The following is a 19435-nucleotide window of genomic DNA, read 5'->3' on the forward strand; positions in this document are numbered from 1 at the left end:
AAATAAAAATCAACACATAGCAAACCATAGTTACTATAAAAATCTTGTTTTGGTATTATAGTATTACATTGGACTTCACTGCAAATGGTTATTATTGTTGTGTCACAGTGACAGTGGTTTCCGCTTAAAATAACTTGAAAAATCCGCTTAAAATAACCTGAGTCCTGCGTTGACTCAAATTCTTTGAATAAATTTAAACACGTTATTCATTGATTAAATAGCATTCAATAAATCAGATGAAATAATGTTTGAAATGGTTTTCGCTGGGATGTTCCGTTTGCCACGATAAAGTTGCTTAATTTTTCATTCAGTATGAATTTATTTTGTGATTTGATCAAAGTCACTCAAAGTTACAGCAAATATTCCGGTTGCCAGAAAAAAATAAATAGTCTGTATTCCACGCAGTGTTGCGCATTGCTCTGTACGGGACTCTATATTGTATACAGACTCTAGTTGTGACAAAGAACGAAGTACTGCTGGAACGAAACCGTATATTGTCGTCAATTATCGATTCTGAGAGGTTGCTGACAGCCTCCTGGCAACCCTATACCATCATATGGAGTTTGACAGCGACCTACATATATGGGGCGTTATAGCTATAAAGCCCCAAACAAAGAATTATGTTCGGCACTATACACGATATTCAAGCATTCCACACGACGTTTTGCATCTTGTGGGATGATTTAATACCATATTATTCAGAAAATTAACATTTAGTAACTAATTACAGCTTTTAATCATACGATTCAAAATTAATGTTTTGATTTTCATGGCAGTGATGCTGGCTGTACAGAGACGTTGTCCTTGACAGGGGGCTGGTTGCTGGTGTTGAATTGCAGCTCGCTATCGTAGAGTTTTCTATCCGTGTTATTGCGAGGTCCAGAATGACAGCTTGGTCTCGCACATGGTTGATAATATGTACAGCAAAAACTGTATAGTATCTAACAATCCTCCAATCAATTTAAAAGCGGTGTTCGTTATAGAACCAGATTCGTGATTTCGTTCGAATCGATACAATGTGCATGTAAATCAAGTTTCCAACAAAAGCTCTCGTCACTAACATTTCAGGTCTTTTCGAATCGATGATCCTCATAGATTTTTTTCTTGTCTATTCTTGTTAATGGGCATTATTTCGAGTCAGTTGGAAATGAGAGAACTGGCAACATTGTTAAGTTGAATGGTCGCAAAATTTACTCCGCTTTTCATAATTTCTTGTTTTAAGTGATTTATTGAGAGTTGCGCGAATATGGATGTGTGATTACTTAAAGTAAATAGTAGTGTTGCTCAATGTAGTGGAGTTTTCTAGAAAAACTTTAGAAACAGAACTGCGGAGACTCCATTTTGGATCGATTGGATTCGCGTTTAGCTGTCAAAAAACGAATCCAATCGAACATTGCCTATCCTTATAACATTGGACGTGTTGCCATGCAATGCCGGGGCATACGTTGCCAAAAATGTTGTTTTTATCTCCGCAGTTCTCTTACTAGAGTTTTCCTAATTCTCGACATGGAAGTTATATTTATTTGAGTGTTCAGTTCAACGTCAAGATCAATTTTGCAGACAGCCATCTTTTCCCAAGAAAATGTTGCGATTCAAGTGTATGTGTGAGCATCGTGAATCAGTGGTGTTTGTTTTTATAAATTTAGATTTTGAAAAGAATCTTCTGTCCTGATACCAATTATTTCCCTGCTGTGCAACTGTTTGTATGGCTGAGCTGCGTATCGGAAACAATACAGAAAAATGGGGATTTTTGCATGATGGATAAGTTTCAAGATAAGTACTCGTTTCCTTATTAATGATTCTCTCTTCTTTTAATATAATTTTACATTCTGGTATATAGTGAAATGTATTGAGTGAAGCAGTTTTTATTATTGAGCAGTGCTAAACTAGGGTTTTGTCCCAAGTGTTGACTAGTGCAACTTGATTCAACGATCGTAAATGTTTTACTTTTTAATATATTTTGCTGAATTAACGCAACTAATTGATTCGATAATAGAACAATCACACTATTTTAACCGCTTTAATCAGATTTCAAGATAATCGAGCAAATAGATTGATTAAATGATAAATGTAAATCGACTTCAGCTGAGCAAGATGACATTTTTCGAAGAACCGTTCCCGATTCTATAAAAGGAGTTAGATCGCATGAACCGTGTTTCCGTTCATTAGAGTTTTGCTTTGCGAGTGGCTGTCAAGATAGTCGGGCATCAATCAATACGGTTTCTCAGCAGAGATGCCAATATTTTTATTTTCGAGTGCACATAAAGTTGAATGAAAGTTTTTATTGTCTAGGATTTGCAGGAATGTCTGGGACATTTCCAGAAATATTTGCAAATCTGACATCGCTCTAGAAGAGCGTTCGCTGCCTCAACTATATGTATGCATATGTTGCACGAGTGTGACCTGGGGTTGTGGTGATGGAATTGAAGAATGAAATGAGTGTTTTGGATATGCTTATGTGTCGTTCTTCGTCCGGTTTCAGACAGGGAGAGCATGGTGAGTGGTTTGCGAAACGATTGGTCGATTCATTTTCATTTGTTCGCCATGAGATTAGGCCAGAGAATTTGACGATCGGTTCAGTCCATTGGTTTTGAAGTGTGTTGACGGCTGCCGTTCTCTGGGAACAATCTTTCGTTCACTCGTTCTCTTTGAATCTGTTTGAACCGTTCACGAACATATTGGCCGTTTCCAAATTCGACACAAAATGTGTTTTGTGTGTTTGTTGTGATGATGTCAAGAGAGGGCATGCCTCCACCGGGTGGCGCCGGTTGGGCTACATTTCTGAGTAGGTTGATTTAGTTTCTTTGTTTGGTTAACTAGAGAATAGATCCATATGGTTGCGTGTGTGTGTTCGGAGCGCGCAGGATTTTGTCTGAGTGCAATGATGGTTGTTGAATCACGTGTGAGAATTGACAGTTCGCGATAGGGATGGAGGACTAGTCGCCAGTGTGCGCCAATCATATCAACTAGAATAACGATTGTTTTGGATGTTTACTCTACTTTCAGTGATAATAATGGTGTGTGGCTTGATTGTTATTGATTTGGTGACAGGAACAGGAGCATTTTTGCTCATTTTGAATCTTTTAGCTATATATTGTTCTATTGCATTGGTGAATTGCTTCTTTGATTTTCTTTTCGTTTTTCTTGCCTACTATTTTTGCATCTGTAGTAATTGACATAAAAATCAGCGCACGCGAGTTATTGTTTGTACGTCCTCCATACAAAATTAGTCGGTTCCGATACTTATGTATTGATTATTTTATAACGCTTTGAATGCACTCCAGTTAGCATAACATTGCGCGCGAAGATTCATTACATAAAAATCGGCATTTTATTTGTGGAAAAATAGAACTGTACATAATTAATACGCTATAGATATTACGATGACTTCAATTCAATTAGAAGTCATTTCGACAGAAGTTTCGAGACAGTAAAGGTAATCGCTTCATGTTATATTGTATTGTTCTTGGATTATCGTGTTTCACCGGAATGAAGAAACAGGGAATAACAAAACTGTTCACAATCCGAAAAATCTTGATTCAATTAAAGATAAGTAACACTCCCGACGGTCGGCCGCCTGGAGTTCAAGTTACCCTTATTTTAAAAACTGTGAATTGCCGATTAATTCGATAAACGATAAATCAACCATAACTTCTCGGCAGCCGGAACAATAAACAAATGATAATACTTCTGAAAGCTACATAGATCGTATCACTTATCAAGGTGAATCCAGATTGATGTAACTTTTTACCCCATCCTACTAACAGAAACTCCTTCCTGTGGCAAACGTGGAGATGCAGAGGTATACACGGTCTCCAGAATAACGTTTGCTGCACTAACATTCCTTTCCTTCCCCGATGACTGTAAGGACGTGGCCGGCACCGTTATTGGCATTACAAAAGTATGAAACTCTCGAAACGTGCACATTGAGGATGGATAGGATCCCAGGCCCCATCCGTTGATTCTCTGTGTAATTTCGCTTGTTTTGGTCAATCACGGAGTAGCAACTACGAATTGTATTGCTCATGCTCATGCGTATATTTTAAGGCAAACATTATACATTCAAAAACGTTCTACTGCACACCTAAAACTCGGCCGTAATACCTTTACGGTAACAAGAAAAAAAGCTCTAATAGCAAGTTTCATGCTAAAACGATCCCAACAAAAAATTCCGCAAACGGCGATACCAACACATTCAAATCTTCTCTGCGTCGCCTTCATGTTACATCAATTCTTATTCAATAAATATTAAAGTGTCGGATTGTCTGGTAGTGTATAGCACTTCGCTTGTCATTGTATTGTGCATCAAGCGAAGTGAACAGAATGAGGATAAAGACGAGGTTCGATTTTTTCTACACGACACATTCCGTATTTGAAGATCGGCTCACACTCAAGCTAGCTCAAAGCACAGTCAGAAAAAAACGACACGGAATAGTGGTGGGGTACTTCGGCCGGTGTTAAATTGAAATTTCTTTTCTATCACGGACGTTAACAGCAAGGTATCGACTGCACAAAACATGAACAGTCCTTCCCGTCATGTACGGGAAGCAAGACCTGTGGTAACGCACTAAGCACCAAATCTGGGCCTGGTTCAGGTCCGGACTTGAAAAGGGGATGGGCTAGATCCGGGTACTGATCTGGATCAGGCTACTAGTCCAGATCCGGGAACTGGTCCGGATCTGGGTAATGGTCCAGGTCCGGGAAATCTGGATTTGGGAACTGGTCCGGATCTAGGAACTGGTCCGGATCGGGAACTGTGCCGGATCAGGCAAATAGGCCGGATCCGGAAACTGTCTAAAATTTTTATTTCACTATCCAACCTACCCAGTAAAAAATCCGTAATTCCGGCTTGTTTCTGCTAATATTGGGGCAACTTTGATTCCAGCCTGAGTTTGGTTGGATTTCCGCCAGGATTCCGGTTGGTTTGACTCGGTACTAATACTATCAAAGAAATCGACCGAATCATCCTACATGAGAACAGAGCCGAAGTTGACACATGCTGAAAAAATGTTTGATTGTGTGATGTACATACATGAACAGCAACCGAAATTCGCCATTCCACCGTTTACTATCTTTGCGGGAATATGAGTTTAATACCGCAATGCGCAATTGCGTTGTATGTTACCGAAAAAACAACAGAATAAAAGTAATAGAAACATACCCGTCGGATTTTGAGTGCAGTAATAGGAAAACTTCTATTTTAGCAACCCCTCTGTTCATTGAAAAAATGGAATAAAAATGTAATAAGTAATGAAGTTGCATATTTTTTTCTTTAAATTTTCATATTTTCAATGTTTTTGACATATGAAACTGAAATGGATGTTTTCCGCATTTACGTAGTAAAAACCACCCTTCATTCTTAAAGGAATTTCACCAAAAAAAAAATTAAAGTCGAAATACCAGTGCTTCTATATAGTAGCGCATATATTCCAATACAGTGAAATAAAACATTGTATTTCATCAGTAAGAACGACGCCATATTTGACGAAAAAACGCTCTATACTTTACAGGAGTCCGGTCTCAACCGCTACATCATATTTTTTAAGAAAGAGTCCAATAAAATTGACTGCAGAACACAGCAATCAAAGAAGATAGAAATACGATGTTGATGAACGAATGATAGAGTAATCAGCCTAATTTGGACTCCACCTTATTTTGGACGCTTTTCATACATTTGTCTCCTTTACTGCCAATTACTCCAAATTTGTGTGTTTTGATGAAGATAATTCTTTGGGTTGTATTTAAGTCCCAGCATAATTAGTTTGTCTGTAATTCGTTTAAATTAATGAAAATTCGCAGTTGAAAAATTGATATCGAAAACGATTCATAATTCCACGATTTCCAACAGGAATCGATAGAAGTGATACAATTATAAATTGGATTTAAGAGTACAAATTTATTGTTTTAAAAAGATCTATTAATTTTGTCTCTATTTGGATCTTGTATTTTATGTGTTTGAAATGGTAAGTTTGTGAAGTTTTACTTAGAAGTATAAAATAATTAGTGTCCAAAATATGTGTAAAAATAATAGCGTCAAGTTATTAATGATTTATTTCGTAGTAGCAGTCTGTTAATCAATTTAGAATAACCAAAATGTGAGAAATCAAGTAGCGATAAGTCTAATATTTATTATATTTCGATTTCTTCTCCGATCGTTAGCAAGTCAATGGAAATTATGCCAATGACACATTCTTTCGTGACGTTACAACGATGTGACGATTCTTCAATCCACTAATATGTTATAACTTCATCAAATGAACGCCTACATCAAAATTTAATACAGATTCGGAAAGTAGACAAAATTTTACTAAATATTCAATAAACATATACTGAATATACTCGAAGAGGATTTTTTTATGACCGATAATGTAACGTGACGTTACAACGCGTCACAAATCAGAACTTTCAACGTATTTCTATAAAAGTCAAAATATCTGCTCTATAACGGTTTTTATCAAGAACAAATCTTCTAAGATGTATTTCTAAATAGCATACGAATAACTAGGTGTCATTAAATATATTTTTCATTGTTTAGTTTTTTATTAGGCATCTTTTAACTTTCGTGACGTTACAACGCTCCTTTTTCAGAAAAGTGATATCTCATTGCGTTGTAACGTCACGAAAATCTTCAACTTTTCTATAACTCTGTAAGTTGCGTTGGTGCTATTGTTTTGAGTAAAAATTTAAATATTTAGCCGTTTTAATGATAATTTACTCGAATAACAATATGGGGTTGTCGAAAAATCACGCTACAGATTATTTTTGTAATTGTAACAGAAATAATTTATCAAACCAAGAAAAAAAATTCATATCTGTTGTGGATAGATTTGAGCCATTTGACACATTTATTTATTTGACAGGGCTCAATATGGTCGTAGAGATCGATACACTACTTGATCCAGTTCGTCGAGTTCGGAAAATGTCTGTGTGTGTAATTTCAACTTACTCCTTTGTCAGAGATGTCTCAACCAATTTGTCAAACTTAGTTTAAAATTAACGATTTAACGCTCCCATAAGCTGCTATTGAGTTTTTAGTCAATAAAACTTCCGGTTTCGGAGATACTGGATGAAGAATGCGGTCACGCAGCAAATTCCCATATCAACTGGTTACACCATGATGTCCAAATGATGTAATACATATTAAAATGAGTGCAACATTCATCCAACATCCGGACTTTTGCAAATTCGCTGTCAAATTAATGGTGCAATAGGACTTCGGACCTACCTAAGAAAATCGCTCTTTTAGGTGGATGAAAGTATTTATCGGTCAAAAATCGTAATTGGCAGTATGAAACCTCTGTCACATTTTGGGGCCTTAAAAATAATTTTGCACCACTCTATGGCCTCCCTACGGGCAATTCAGACCGTCCTTTTTTACAATGAAATCTTTATTGAAGAAACTCCTTAAGAATAAAAAAAATGTTTGAAAAATAGTTAATCTGGGAAACAAGCTATGACTGATGGCGCATCATGTGTTTTCTTTGCTGTAGCGTAAATCCCGTAAATTGGAACAGATACCCGTCTATATTGGATTTAATATCTCAGGCATTTCGATAATGTAGCTGCTTTGACGATGTATTTGGGCATGTAACGGAAGAATTTGTTAGTTACTAACTGACGGCACGTGCGACTACAACGGAGGTTGCGGACAACCTTATAACGGGCGTCTCGTCTATGAGGCGAAGTGTTGAATGGTTGATTGCTGGGAGAAAAGAAATGTTCAGGGAACGCATTATTATTCATGGCTAAATACTAACCCGAGAACAAAGTTCGGAAATTCTCTCACAACCTTCCATCTCATGTCCTGGACTACGTTGCTGTTAGCGTGATTGCATCGGAACGTACCATATGACCAGCGTTTAGAAATGTACAGCGTAGGTGGACTTTTAAAGAAATATAATGTGACGTTGTTCAATCGTTTATTAAAAATACCTCCTCCAGTGTTGTAGATCAAATCTTATATAAAATTTTGTTTATTTCCTGAATCTATAATTAGATTTGATGAATGAGTTCATTTGAAAAATTTAGATTTAGAGAATGAAGGTTGGTCAAATCGTGGTAACATCACGAAAGAATGTGTCGATGGTAAATAACCCCTTAAGCACTTAAGGATATACATTCTAAATTTATAAATATCACGCTAGTATAATTTCCTGTTTACGAAACAACTTAAAAGCACTATGCTATATTTCACTCTAAGGGGGAAAATTTGGTAAAAACCAAAATTTCTCATTAGGATGAAAATTTGTTGGTAAAAACCAGTCTTTGTACATGAGGGCACAAATCCTTATTTCATACTTAGGTTTTTACCAAATTTTCCCCCTTAGGGTGAAATATAGCATAGTGCTTTCGCAAAATTTAAGTTTTTTAATAAAATTAAAAAATAGGCATTTTTCGTGACGTTACAACGCAGAAACAACCAAAACTTCTATTAGTTCAAAAAGTATTAGCGGTCAAATTAAAAAAAAATCTTTCTAGTTTTATTGTTCTACACTCAATAACGAACAAATTCCATTAAGCAGATAAAAATTTCAATAATAGTTTCATGAAATAGAACTTTTCTTAGAAGTCAATAATTCAGAAGCCATTTTCCGTGAAATTCAATTTACTTTTCTATATATTTTTCAACTATTTGTCAAAATGTCAATAGTTGGATTACATAACTTTTCAAATTACCAAATCGAGGAAAAAATATTGATACCAAAATAAGACAAAACAAAAACCTCCTTCTGGTGTACAAGCCCGCGGAATGTGTCCAATTCAAAGTTTTTTATTTTTCTTTATTGTAGGGTGAAAAGTAAAACTCGCACGTTCTGACAGAGCGGTTTTCCTAACAATGCCATTGCTAAAGAAATAAATATAGTTGCGTCTTTGTCAAATAGTTAAAGTCCTAGTTTTAATCCACTTTTTAATGTCTTATGTCACTGTTAGGTAGAATAAATTGATATTTTTCCTTTTATTTCAGGTATGCTAATTATTTGCCATATCCCACAGTATTTATGCCTAAAGGTAAGCAAAAAAGTATCGAACGATGTTTAAAATGATTAAATTCTCTCTATTTATTCACAGAGATCGGTGACACCAGCGCGCGTACTTGCGGCACGAACAGGCGCAACACAGTTTCAAGAATACGTAGAAGTAGATAGTGCTCTCAACCGAGAAGAGAAAAGATTTCAAAAACGACTTATTCTCGATAGTACTGATGTCGATTTCGAAAACTACCAAGGCGTTGTGGGACGCCCTGGTACCGATTTTCCAATACTAACCGGTATACCAAATACCAATTTCAACTGTCGACAATACGGAAATGGTTATTTTGCGGATTTGGACACGAAATGTCAGGTAGGAGCAAAATGTATTTGATACATAATGGTATGGATGGAACATTCAACAGATAAAATTTGAGCTATAAAAGTGAATCTGTCGCACTCTTTAAAAACGTCCTTGGTTTTGAAATGTATTTCTAGTTATTTGGTTTCAAAATCTCCTAATAACAGTTTTTGACATTCTCATATAATCAAAAGCCATACAATCACTCTAAAAAACTACTTTTCAACTGAGACCTGGAAGGCAGAGATCGATATACTATTTGATCCAGTTCGTCGAGTTCGGAAAATGTCTGTGTGTGTAATTTCAACTTACTCCTTTGACAGAGATGTCTCAACCAATTTGTCAAACTTAGTTTAAAATTAACGATTTAACGCTCCCATAAGCTGCTATTGAGTTTTTAGTCAATAACACTTCCGGTTTCGGAGATACTGGATGAAGAATGCGGTCACACAGCAAATTCCCATATCAACTGGTTACACCATGATGTCCAAATGATGTAATACATATTAAAATGAGTGCAACATTCATCCAACATCCGGCTTTTGCAAATTCGATGTCAAATTAATGGTACAATAGGACTTCGGACCTACCTAAGAAAATCGCTCTTTTAGGTGGATGAAAGTATTTATCGGTCAAAAATCGTAATTGGTAGTATGAAACCTCTGTCACATTTTGGGGCCTTAAAAATAATTGTGCACCACTCTATGGCCTCCCTACGGGCAATTCAGACTGTCCTTTTTTACAATGAAATCTTTATTGAAGAAACTCCTTAAGAATAAAAAAATGTTTGAAAAATAGTTAATCTGGGAAACAAGCTATGACTGATGGCGCATCATATGTTTTCTTTGCCGTAACGTAGCGTGTGCAAGCCGCTGAACGGTGGTTGAAGGAATTGGCGGTCCGAATAGCCCACTTACGCTCACTTCGCCCAAATGTGGTGAGCGTCTTGAAAACATCTGTTTCCACCCAAACAAAAATCATTCCATAAAATAAGAGCCTCATGCTTTCTAAAATACTTACCCTTTTTTTACTTTCATTTGAAGCTTTAATCTTATAATGCTTTTTGTTACGAGAATGATAAAAAATGAAACACATTGTATCTCTTTTCTAAAAAATACTGCAGAATGAGATTCATCTGTCAAAATTAATGGTTCAGAATGGCGCTCTCACGAATATGTAGTCGATTTTCTGAGAAATCGAAGGGGTCTGAATTACCCCCACGGTCTTAATAGCCCCGGGATCCCTCCCCAAACTCCCATGGGATACGCAGCTCACCTGGATTCGATTCTCAACCCCGCACACAGAGTTACAGATTTTTCTAAAGATATATCTCTGACCAGAAAAAGAGACGAATGACCCTAAGGTTAGAACATCTATAATCTATACAAAAAAAAAACTCCCGTCGACTGCTGTTGAATTTCTTTCAATTCAGATTTTTGGTTCTTGAGGTACAAGTTGGTTATTATGGTCACTTAGGCATTCCTCATGTAAACCGCCTCGTAATACCTCGGAAGTTAAGAATCTATTGAAATGGACATTATATTACTTCGATTTGCAAGTCCAGATCACTGATGGCCAATCAAGATTCTTGGAACACACTTATTCTCCATCAGCGAAAATTCCTAAAGTCCCGAGTTTCAAAATTAAATTGACGTCAGTCCTTCGGTGATGATTGAACCAAATTTCACAAAGCAAATATCACCTCCCCCCTCTCCTGTGAAATCACTTTGGCCACATCGACCACCCCAGACAGTTCCGGTAGACCCGGAAAAATGACCATATTTAACAATTAACAAACAGTTTCTTTGGGGTGGTCAAGCCTATTTTCACAAACTTATTCTCGAATGAAAGAATACTATTGATAATAAAACCAAATAAAAGGGATATTATCACCATAGACAAATATAAACGGTACGGCTCAGTTGCATGGTTCCGGAAATATAGACATAATAGTCCGGTCATATGTAAGTCGGAACTAATTTCTTTGACATTGAATATCCCTTATTTCACTACCTGGGGCTAGGTGTTATTCTTAAATCCAATATATCTCATATGTAATGAAATTATGATAGGTTGGCACGCTTATAACTCCGCTATAACTAAATGGTTTTTAATCATTTATATACCAGAACACCTAACTTGGGTTTACGAAAAGAGGAAAAATTGTCATATATACAACAGTTATTTCTGACAGAGCACCTAAGCTGAATCAAATATGAATGGTTATAAATAGAGGTACCGCGTATCAGTTTGAATCAGTTGTTGCTCTTTTGCCAAACGAATAACATCATGATTACAGCGAACGAGCAACATCATGACTAGCCAACGAAGAGCTCTCCCTAAAATGCCCGCCACGAGACATGTTAAAAAGCCGTACTGTTACTAGCAATCTCATAAGAATTCGAATTGAAATTTTTATTTCACTCTTTGGGAAATAGTTTCCCTCTCATCGGGTTAATTATCTCTATAACAATTTCCGGAAAAGTGCGATAAAATAAATCTACCGTCCAATGAATCGGAATCAAGAAAATATCTATAATCATTTAAACCATAGAAGTGTCCTTTGCGGAAAAATGCTTCAACCGCTTCTAAATATATGAATGCTGAGGTTACCGAGTTGTTTTTAACGTCAATTATTGCCGCTGTACTGAACGGAACAAAAAGATTTTTGCGCGATATGTTTGGAAATATTCACAACAATTGCATAACAAATTTCATAGAGAGTACGATTACTATAAATTGGAATTTAATTTTATTGTTAGCGCCCATTTGACAAATAAACCAGATCTGAGACAGGCAAAACCAATTTTATCTAGTAAATCTTCTCCAGTGGGTGTTTGATCATCGTAGAAGCCACAAGTATTTCGTCGCCGGTGATCTGCTTTATTAGTTCCTAGAAGCAGTAGCTAACGTAAGCCGCTCTCAAAACTGCCTCCGCCATGACACGTGTTAAGAAGCCGTTCTGTTACTGGCAAGGAAACAGCGAGCTGTGAACTATTCACAACTAACGGTCCTTATCAGAACAACAAAACCATTATCATTGAATTAAAATTTTCATTTAGTGCTTTGGAAAATAATTTTTCTCCCAGCTGTGTAAAATGCGATAAAACAAATATACTGTCAAATTGATTGAAGGCAGAAAAATATCTATAATTTGAATTACAAAAATGCTCCAACCGCTTCTAAATGTTTGACAGCTGAAGTTGGCCCTATTAGGGAGGGACCCGCACTATTCTATTAATTACGCACCCTACAATCGATGAAATGCGTATAAATTGGCATCAGCATTCTTGCTTCGTTCCTAAGAACCAATATAATGGACGAATTTCGCGCCAACTCGAACAAAAGTTGGCAGCACCCTCTCAGATTTTAATGAAACTTTCTGTACATGACGACTTTGTCACAAAAAACCACTTTGCGTATTTTGTTCTTCCAAAAATAATCTAGACTGTCTTTTGAAAAGGGCCAAACTTTTTTTACCAATTTTTTTTTGAATGGCTATAGTCTAAAAATGACAAATCCTGCAAAAAATTTTTGTAGGAGTGGTTTTCACAAAATTAGTCAAATTTTTGAATAAAAATATTGAAAAAATTCTTCATTGACTTCTACACTGAAGAAAATCGATTTTAAAAATTTAAAGTCGATTTACAAAAACCCCCATTTTTGATTTCAATGAAATTTTATTCCAAAATTATGTTCCCTACCTACCGTCAAAAATTCATGTTGGGCACTTCTGAGGAAAAAAGTGATTTGAAAAAAACTACCTGGTTCAAACTGATTTTTTTTCAGTTAATTATTATTAAGTTATAATATGCTTTCGCAGTTAAGTATTTTTTTCAGTAGGATGTTTTAAACCTATTTGTCTTCTGAATAAGGAGTTAAACAAATCTTATAAACTAACTTATAAACTATAAAGAGAGCTAATCGTTGCAATTGAAGATTGCAACGATTTTTGTCGGAAGTTGCTTATAATACTGTTCGTCATAATTTCTAATGTTTCTATGTTTGCGAGTCTGTGCAACTCATTTGTGCTAAACCAGGGAGGACGCTGCAAAAACATTTTCAGAATTTTATTCTGAATCCTTTGAAGCATTTTCTTCCGCGTAGCACAACAACTTGCCCAGATTGGCACTGCATATAGCATTGCCGGTCTAAATATTTGTTTATAAATTAATAGTTTGTTCTTTAAGCAGAGCCTAGAATTCCTATTTATAAGAGGGTATAAACATTTTATATATTTGTTGCATTTTGTTTGGATTCCTTCAATGTGATTCTTAAAAGTGAGTTTTTTATTGTAAATCAAACCCAAGTATTTAACTTGATCTGACTACGTTAAAGTCAAACCATTAAATTTAATAATATGGTTATTATTTGGTTTAAGAGAAGAAGCTCTTGGCTTATGCGGAAACACAATCAATTGTGTTTTTGCCGCATTAGTGGAAATTTTCCATTTTTTCAGGTAATCATTGAAAATATTTAAGCTTCGTTGCACTCGACTGCAGATAATACGAAGACTCCTACCAGTGGCTGAGATGCTAGCATCATAACAGAAAAGTGACTTATTACAGCCTGTAGGTAGATTTGGAAGATCAGCGGTAAAAATATTATATAGTATTGGTGCGACGCTTGATCCTTGAGGGACGCCTGCTTTAACGGGTAGCTTATTAGATTTACAATTCTGATAAGAAACCTGTAGGGTACGGTTAGTAAGATAACTTTTAATTATCTTTATTATGTAAATTGGAAAATTGAAATCCCACATTTTGGCAATTAAAACTTTTTGCCAAACACTATCGAAAGCTTTTTCGATGTCTAGAAGAGCAACTCCAATGGAATAGCCCTCTGAGATATTTGCCTTTATCATGTTAGTTACTCTCACAAGTTGATGAGTAGTTGAATGTTCAATACGAAATCCAAACTGCTCAGGAAGAAAAATAGAATTCTCATTGATATGTGACATCATTCTAGTTAGGATGATTTTTTCAAATAATTTACTAATAGAAGAGAGTAAGTTAATTGGTCGATAGCTAGATGCTTCTGCTGGGTTTTTATCTGGCTTCAAAATAGGAATAATCTTGGCATTTTTCCATCTTTCAGGGAAGTATGCTAATTCAAAACATTTGTTGAATATTTTGACCAAGTATCTCATGGTGATTTCGGGAAGGTTTTTAAGAAGAATATTGAAAATTCCATTATAACCTGGAGCTTTCATATTTTTTAACTTTTTCATGATGGATTTGATCTCATCATGGTTTATTTCAACAATATCGTCTAAAGACAATACTTGAATTGAAACGTTTTTATATTTTTGTAAGACTTCGGTTTCAATAGGACTCACAACGTTGAGATTAAAATTATGGACATATGTGGTCACCTTCCTTCAAAGCTGGAATTGGTTTCTGAGGTTTCTTAAGAACCTTAGAAAGTTTCCAGAAAGGTTTAGAATTTGGCTTGATTTGTTCAACCTCTTTCGCGAAATTTTCATTTCTTAAGAGTATGAATCTATGCTTAATTTCTTTTTGTAGATCCTGATAGATACATTTCATAGCAGGATCAGGAGAACGTTGATATTGACGTCTTCGAACATTCTTCAAGCGAATCAGAAGATGAAGATCGTCGTCAATAATAGGAGTTTTAAATTTTTTCTGTGTTGTTGGTACTGATAAATTTCTAGCATTAACTATAGGTATACTTAAATTTTGTAATGCCGTATCAATGTCAGCTTTATTTTGTCATGATTAAAATTATTCTCAATTTAAGTTTTGTACCTTTCGCTTTGTGATAATTGAACACTGAGCTAATGGGATTGGAAACAGCTTCTTGAGAAAGTGAAAAAGTTACTGGAAGATTATCAGAATCAAAGTCAGCATGTGTAATCAATTCGCTACAAAGTTGACTTTGATCCGTCGAAACCAAATAAATTGTTGAAGGATTCCTTACAGACGAATAGCACGTAGGACCATTCGGGAACAAACTTGTATAAAAAACCAGCAGAGCAATCATTAAAAAGTTGTTTACAGTTGGAATTGCTTTGAGCATTATTCCAGGATCGGTGTTTGGCGTTAAAATCACCGATTATGAAGAATTTCGACCGATTTCTTGTAAGTTTTTGTAAGTCTCCTTTCAAGAAATTATTTTACTCGCAAGTACACTGAAAAGGCAAATAGGCTGCAGCAATAAAAATGATACCAAGATCAGTTTCAACTTTGATATCCAAACTCTCGATCACCTTGGTGTCAAGAGATGGCGTAACGGAATATTTGATCCTGCGATTAACCGCTATTGAGATTCCTCCGCCGAATCCAACAATTCGATCAAATCGATGAATAACAAAATTAGAGTTACTCTTCAATTTAAAATTTGGTTTTAAAAAAGTTTCGGTCACAACGGCTATATGCACATTATGTATCCTCAAGAAGTTGAAAAATTCGTCTTCGCACGTTTTTAACGAACGAGCATTCCAATTTAATAAATGTAAATGATTATTTAAAGTCATTGTCAAACTTTAATATCATTACAATTTTGTTAGCAACTTTCCACTCCGCTTAAAAAGCTTCAAACATGGAGGTAGAATATAACATGGAAATCATCATAGGTAACATAGAGTCTTGCAAGTATTTTAATTTTTCTTCCGTTACGCTGCCTAGATCCATTGGACTAAAGGAAGCGTTGGGTGCAAACGAGTTTGTGGGCGTGGTAATGGTAGCCGTTATTTTGGCCTTGTTACCTGCCACTGAAGCATAAGATGATGCACCATTGTAGGATGGTGTGACGGAGGTAGAAGTTATTAATCTATTTTGAATCGGATTAACACGTTTGGACGTGTTTTCCTGAAGTGTACCTCAAGAAACAGGTCCATATTTTATTTTTTGTTTTTGTTGTCTAGAATGAGAATTTATAATTTTGTCTCGAACAGGACAACCCCAGAAATTCGATTTATGATTTTCGCTACAATTAGCGCATTTGAAACTTCTTGTGGTTTTTTTCACCGGACAAGTATCTTTCGTGTGGGATTTATCACCACAGATCATACATTTGGAATCCAAATGACAATTTTTTGTGCCGTGCCCAAAGCCTTGGCTCTACGACACTGGGTCAGATATTGAATTCTGCCCCCATGTCGTCTATAATGTTCCCACTTTACTCGCACGTGGAACTTAAAACGTGCTTTTTCAAATACTTTCAAATTATTAACCTCATTACGGTTGAAATGAATTAAATAAAGCTCCTGGATAATTCCAGAGCGTACTGGCGTGTTATCGCCGCTGAAAGGTTAGCATAAGGTTAGGTTCATAAGAATAACTTGTGAAGGAGAAAAGCCAAGTAAATTTTTCAATTCATTGGATATTTCATCCAAACTTTGACCTTGTGGTAGCCCTTTCAAGACAGCCTTGAATGTTCTATTTGTCTTGAAATCATCTGAATAAGATTTATATAATTTCTCCGTAAGATACTGGAGTAGTCGTTTGTGGCCAATCAATTCATCCGTTGTAACTCGACATTCTCCTCTTCGGCCAATCTGAAAAGAGACTTTCACGTCCGGAAGGAACGTCGAAAGCTCAGTTCGAAAGGTTTTGAAGTCGGAGATCATCACTGTTATAGGCGGAGGTGATTGCGTTTTCTTCTCATTGGCATTATGCACAATGCGAGGAAATTTAGAAATTTCATCAGCTTCATATTCGGATAAAACATCGAATGAGTTGCTGCAGTCGATTGAATTTTCAAGTGGAGAAGATACCCTTTTCCGTTAAGCTTTAATTTTTGGCACACGGCCTTTTTGGGAGGACTTAGGCATGTTGGAAGAATTAAATATTTCTTTAGGCTGAATTGTCCTTGAAAAATGTTTTAGTCTTGAAAAAGACTGATTGGGTAGCAAAAGTAGGTAGTATTGAAACAGACTTATTCTCGAAAAAATATAGGTAGTCTTGAGAAAGACTGATCGAGCGAAAATATAGGTAGCTTTGAGAAAGACTGTTGCTGTTGAAAAACTCTAGGTAAACCAGGAGCTATCAAGATTTATGACCGGTTCGAACGAAGGTTCAAGCCGGTATTGGACCCTGTGATGCTATTGCTGGCACTCTCAAGCGAATGGCAAAAAAGATAGTCTTGCTCGCGACTATGGAAATACTATAACAAGTCCCCAAGAGTTATATAACTGGACAGTTGGAGAAACTGATAAAAATATCACAAAATTAATTTTCTGCTACATATTCGCTGAACAGCACAACAAAATGTCAGAAGAACTCTAAGAGCTGTATAATAACCCCAAAACAATACCTGAAACTCAAAAATTCCACAGTTTTGTGCCTATTCATGTGGGCAAAGTAGAGACGAAAAGATATTCTAATTCAGAAGATGAACCAAAAATATTTTCCTTGTAATAAATAATACAAAATAGCAAGCATGAAGGTAGTTGTAAGACAAATGTAAAATATAAAAATAAATAAATAATTATGTAAAATTCAATACATAATATTGTTGTGGTTATTTCTTTCTCTAATTCTTCCTCAGCACTAAACAAGAAAATAAAAAAGTAATAATTTGTTTAACGACATAAACTCTTTTAAGGCCCCCGTCGGGCAATCCGCCATTTTTCGTGTTTTTTTGCGGTTTTTTATTTTATTTTCAAAGAAAATGACAAAATATTGAAAAAAGAAAAAAATCACGACCTAGATAATTGTTTTTACTATGAATTGGCCGAAATGGAAAATTCAAAATTTTCCAACTCGGAAAACTGTGTGCTTTTTCCGGTTGAAAAAGCACACAGTTTTTGCAATCATGTGTTTAAAATTTTGATTTTTCCAATACAACACAGCTAAACAATTTTTCTAGGACGTGATTTTCTCCGATTTTCCATATTTTCCGCTTTTCATTGAAAAATTTCCATTTTACTAGAAGCAGTTTTTCCACCCGCACAGACACAACTAAAGTAAAATTTGTATGTATAGGTGCGCAAATGTGGAGCAATATTTTTAACCTGCTGTTTCTTCGATATTTCCTACAAAACTACCCAAGTGTTGCATATGTACGGATTCGTTAGAAACCAAGGAATCTGATGCACAGTGGGACGAGCCCGGACTTAAGTCCATATATAAATGTTATGCGATAATCTCGCTAGTATTTTTCTCCTATCTGCTGAGCCTTCGGAGACATTGTTGCGAGATTTTAAGTGATTTGAACGCAAAATGAATTTTTGGCAGCTTTTTTAAGGGCATAATTCTAGTGTTTTTTGCATAATTTGACTATAGGAACTACATCCGGTTATTTACGTTTTTCAAAGAAATGGTTGATTTTATGCATTGCATTACTTCACCAAAATTATTCGTGTGATAAAATTACATCGTAAAATCGCCAAAAATAAGTCACTAGTCGGTTTAGTTAGTGTTTAGATAACTGTTTGTCATGATTTTTATGGAATTTGAACTTCTAATGCGATAACAACAACGACGCCCGTGAATGCCCGCGATCACACTATACTCATTCGAAAGCTTTTAATTTTCTCTTTAAAATGAGTATAAGCTAGTTTTGCGAAAACTTGCGATAAGCAATCAAAATTTAAAACAACTGTGAATGGAGACGCATGGTTATTACTGATATTGAATTTAAATAATCACTTTATAGCTAGAATAATGACACGAATACATGCACAGCTTTCAAATTGCATTGAGAGCATGATCTACAAGGGTTTTACTAGTGATCAAGAGTAACGAGCCGAGTGGGAAGTATGTTTTTTTAGATGGCAGAGGTATTGATAATGTTTGGAAATCAGTAAATATTTTTTATTTTTTATTTCGATTATAGAGGTTTTAACCTTAAGGTCATTCGCCTCTTCGGGTTTGAAAAATCTCTTATGAAAAATTTCTAACCCTATGTGCGGGGTCGGGACTCGAACCCAGGTGCGCTGCGTACAAGTCAATCAATTTACCAACTACGCTACGCCCACCCCCCATCAGTAAATATTTTCAACCATCAGAAATAGATTATAAAATGTTTCTGGAACTATTTCTTGCTAACTTACGCAATAACTGTCAAATAGAGTGAACACAGTTGAGTTCTAGTCATTTGATGAGACTATTTTGATCCGAATTTGCATAGCACTGATGTA

General features: G+C 35.7%; 1 protein-coding gene across 2 annotated transcripts in view; it reads left to right on the forward strand.

The window, feature by feature from the left end:
- The window catches only part of LOC131693279 (mucin-4-like), a 596199-nt gene that overhangs the window by 505479 nt on the left and 71285 nt on the right, over positions 1-19435 (forward strand). For both annotated transcript variants that reach the window (XM_058980988.1, XM_058980989.1), the window contains exons 3-4: positions 8966-9009; positions 9070-9342. In XM_058980988.1, coding sequence (XP_058836971.1) covers positions 8966-9009; positions 9070-9342 — 317 coding nt within the window. The remainder of the gene's footprint in view (positions 1-8965; positions 9010-9069; positions 9343-19435) is intronic.

The sequence above is a fragment of the Topomyia yanbarensis genome, chromosome 3, assembly GCF_030247195.1.
Source record: "Topomyia yanbarensis strain Yona2022 chromosome 3, ASM3024719v1, whole genome shotgun sequence".
Classification (NCBI taxonomy): domain Eukaryota; kingdom Metazoa; phylum Arthropoda; class Insecta; order Diptera; family Culicidae; genus Topomyia; species Topomyia yanbarensis.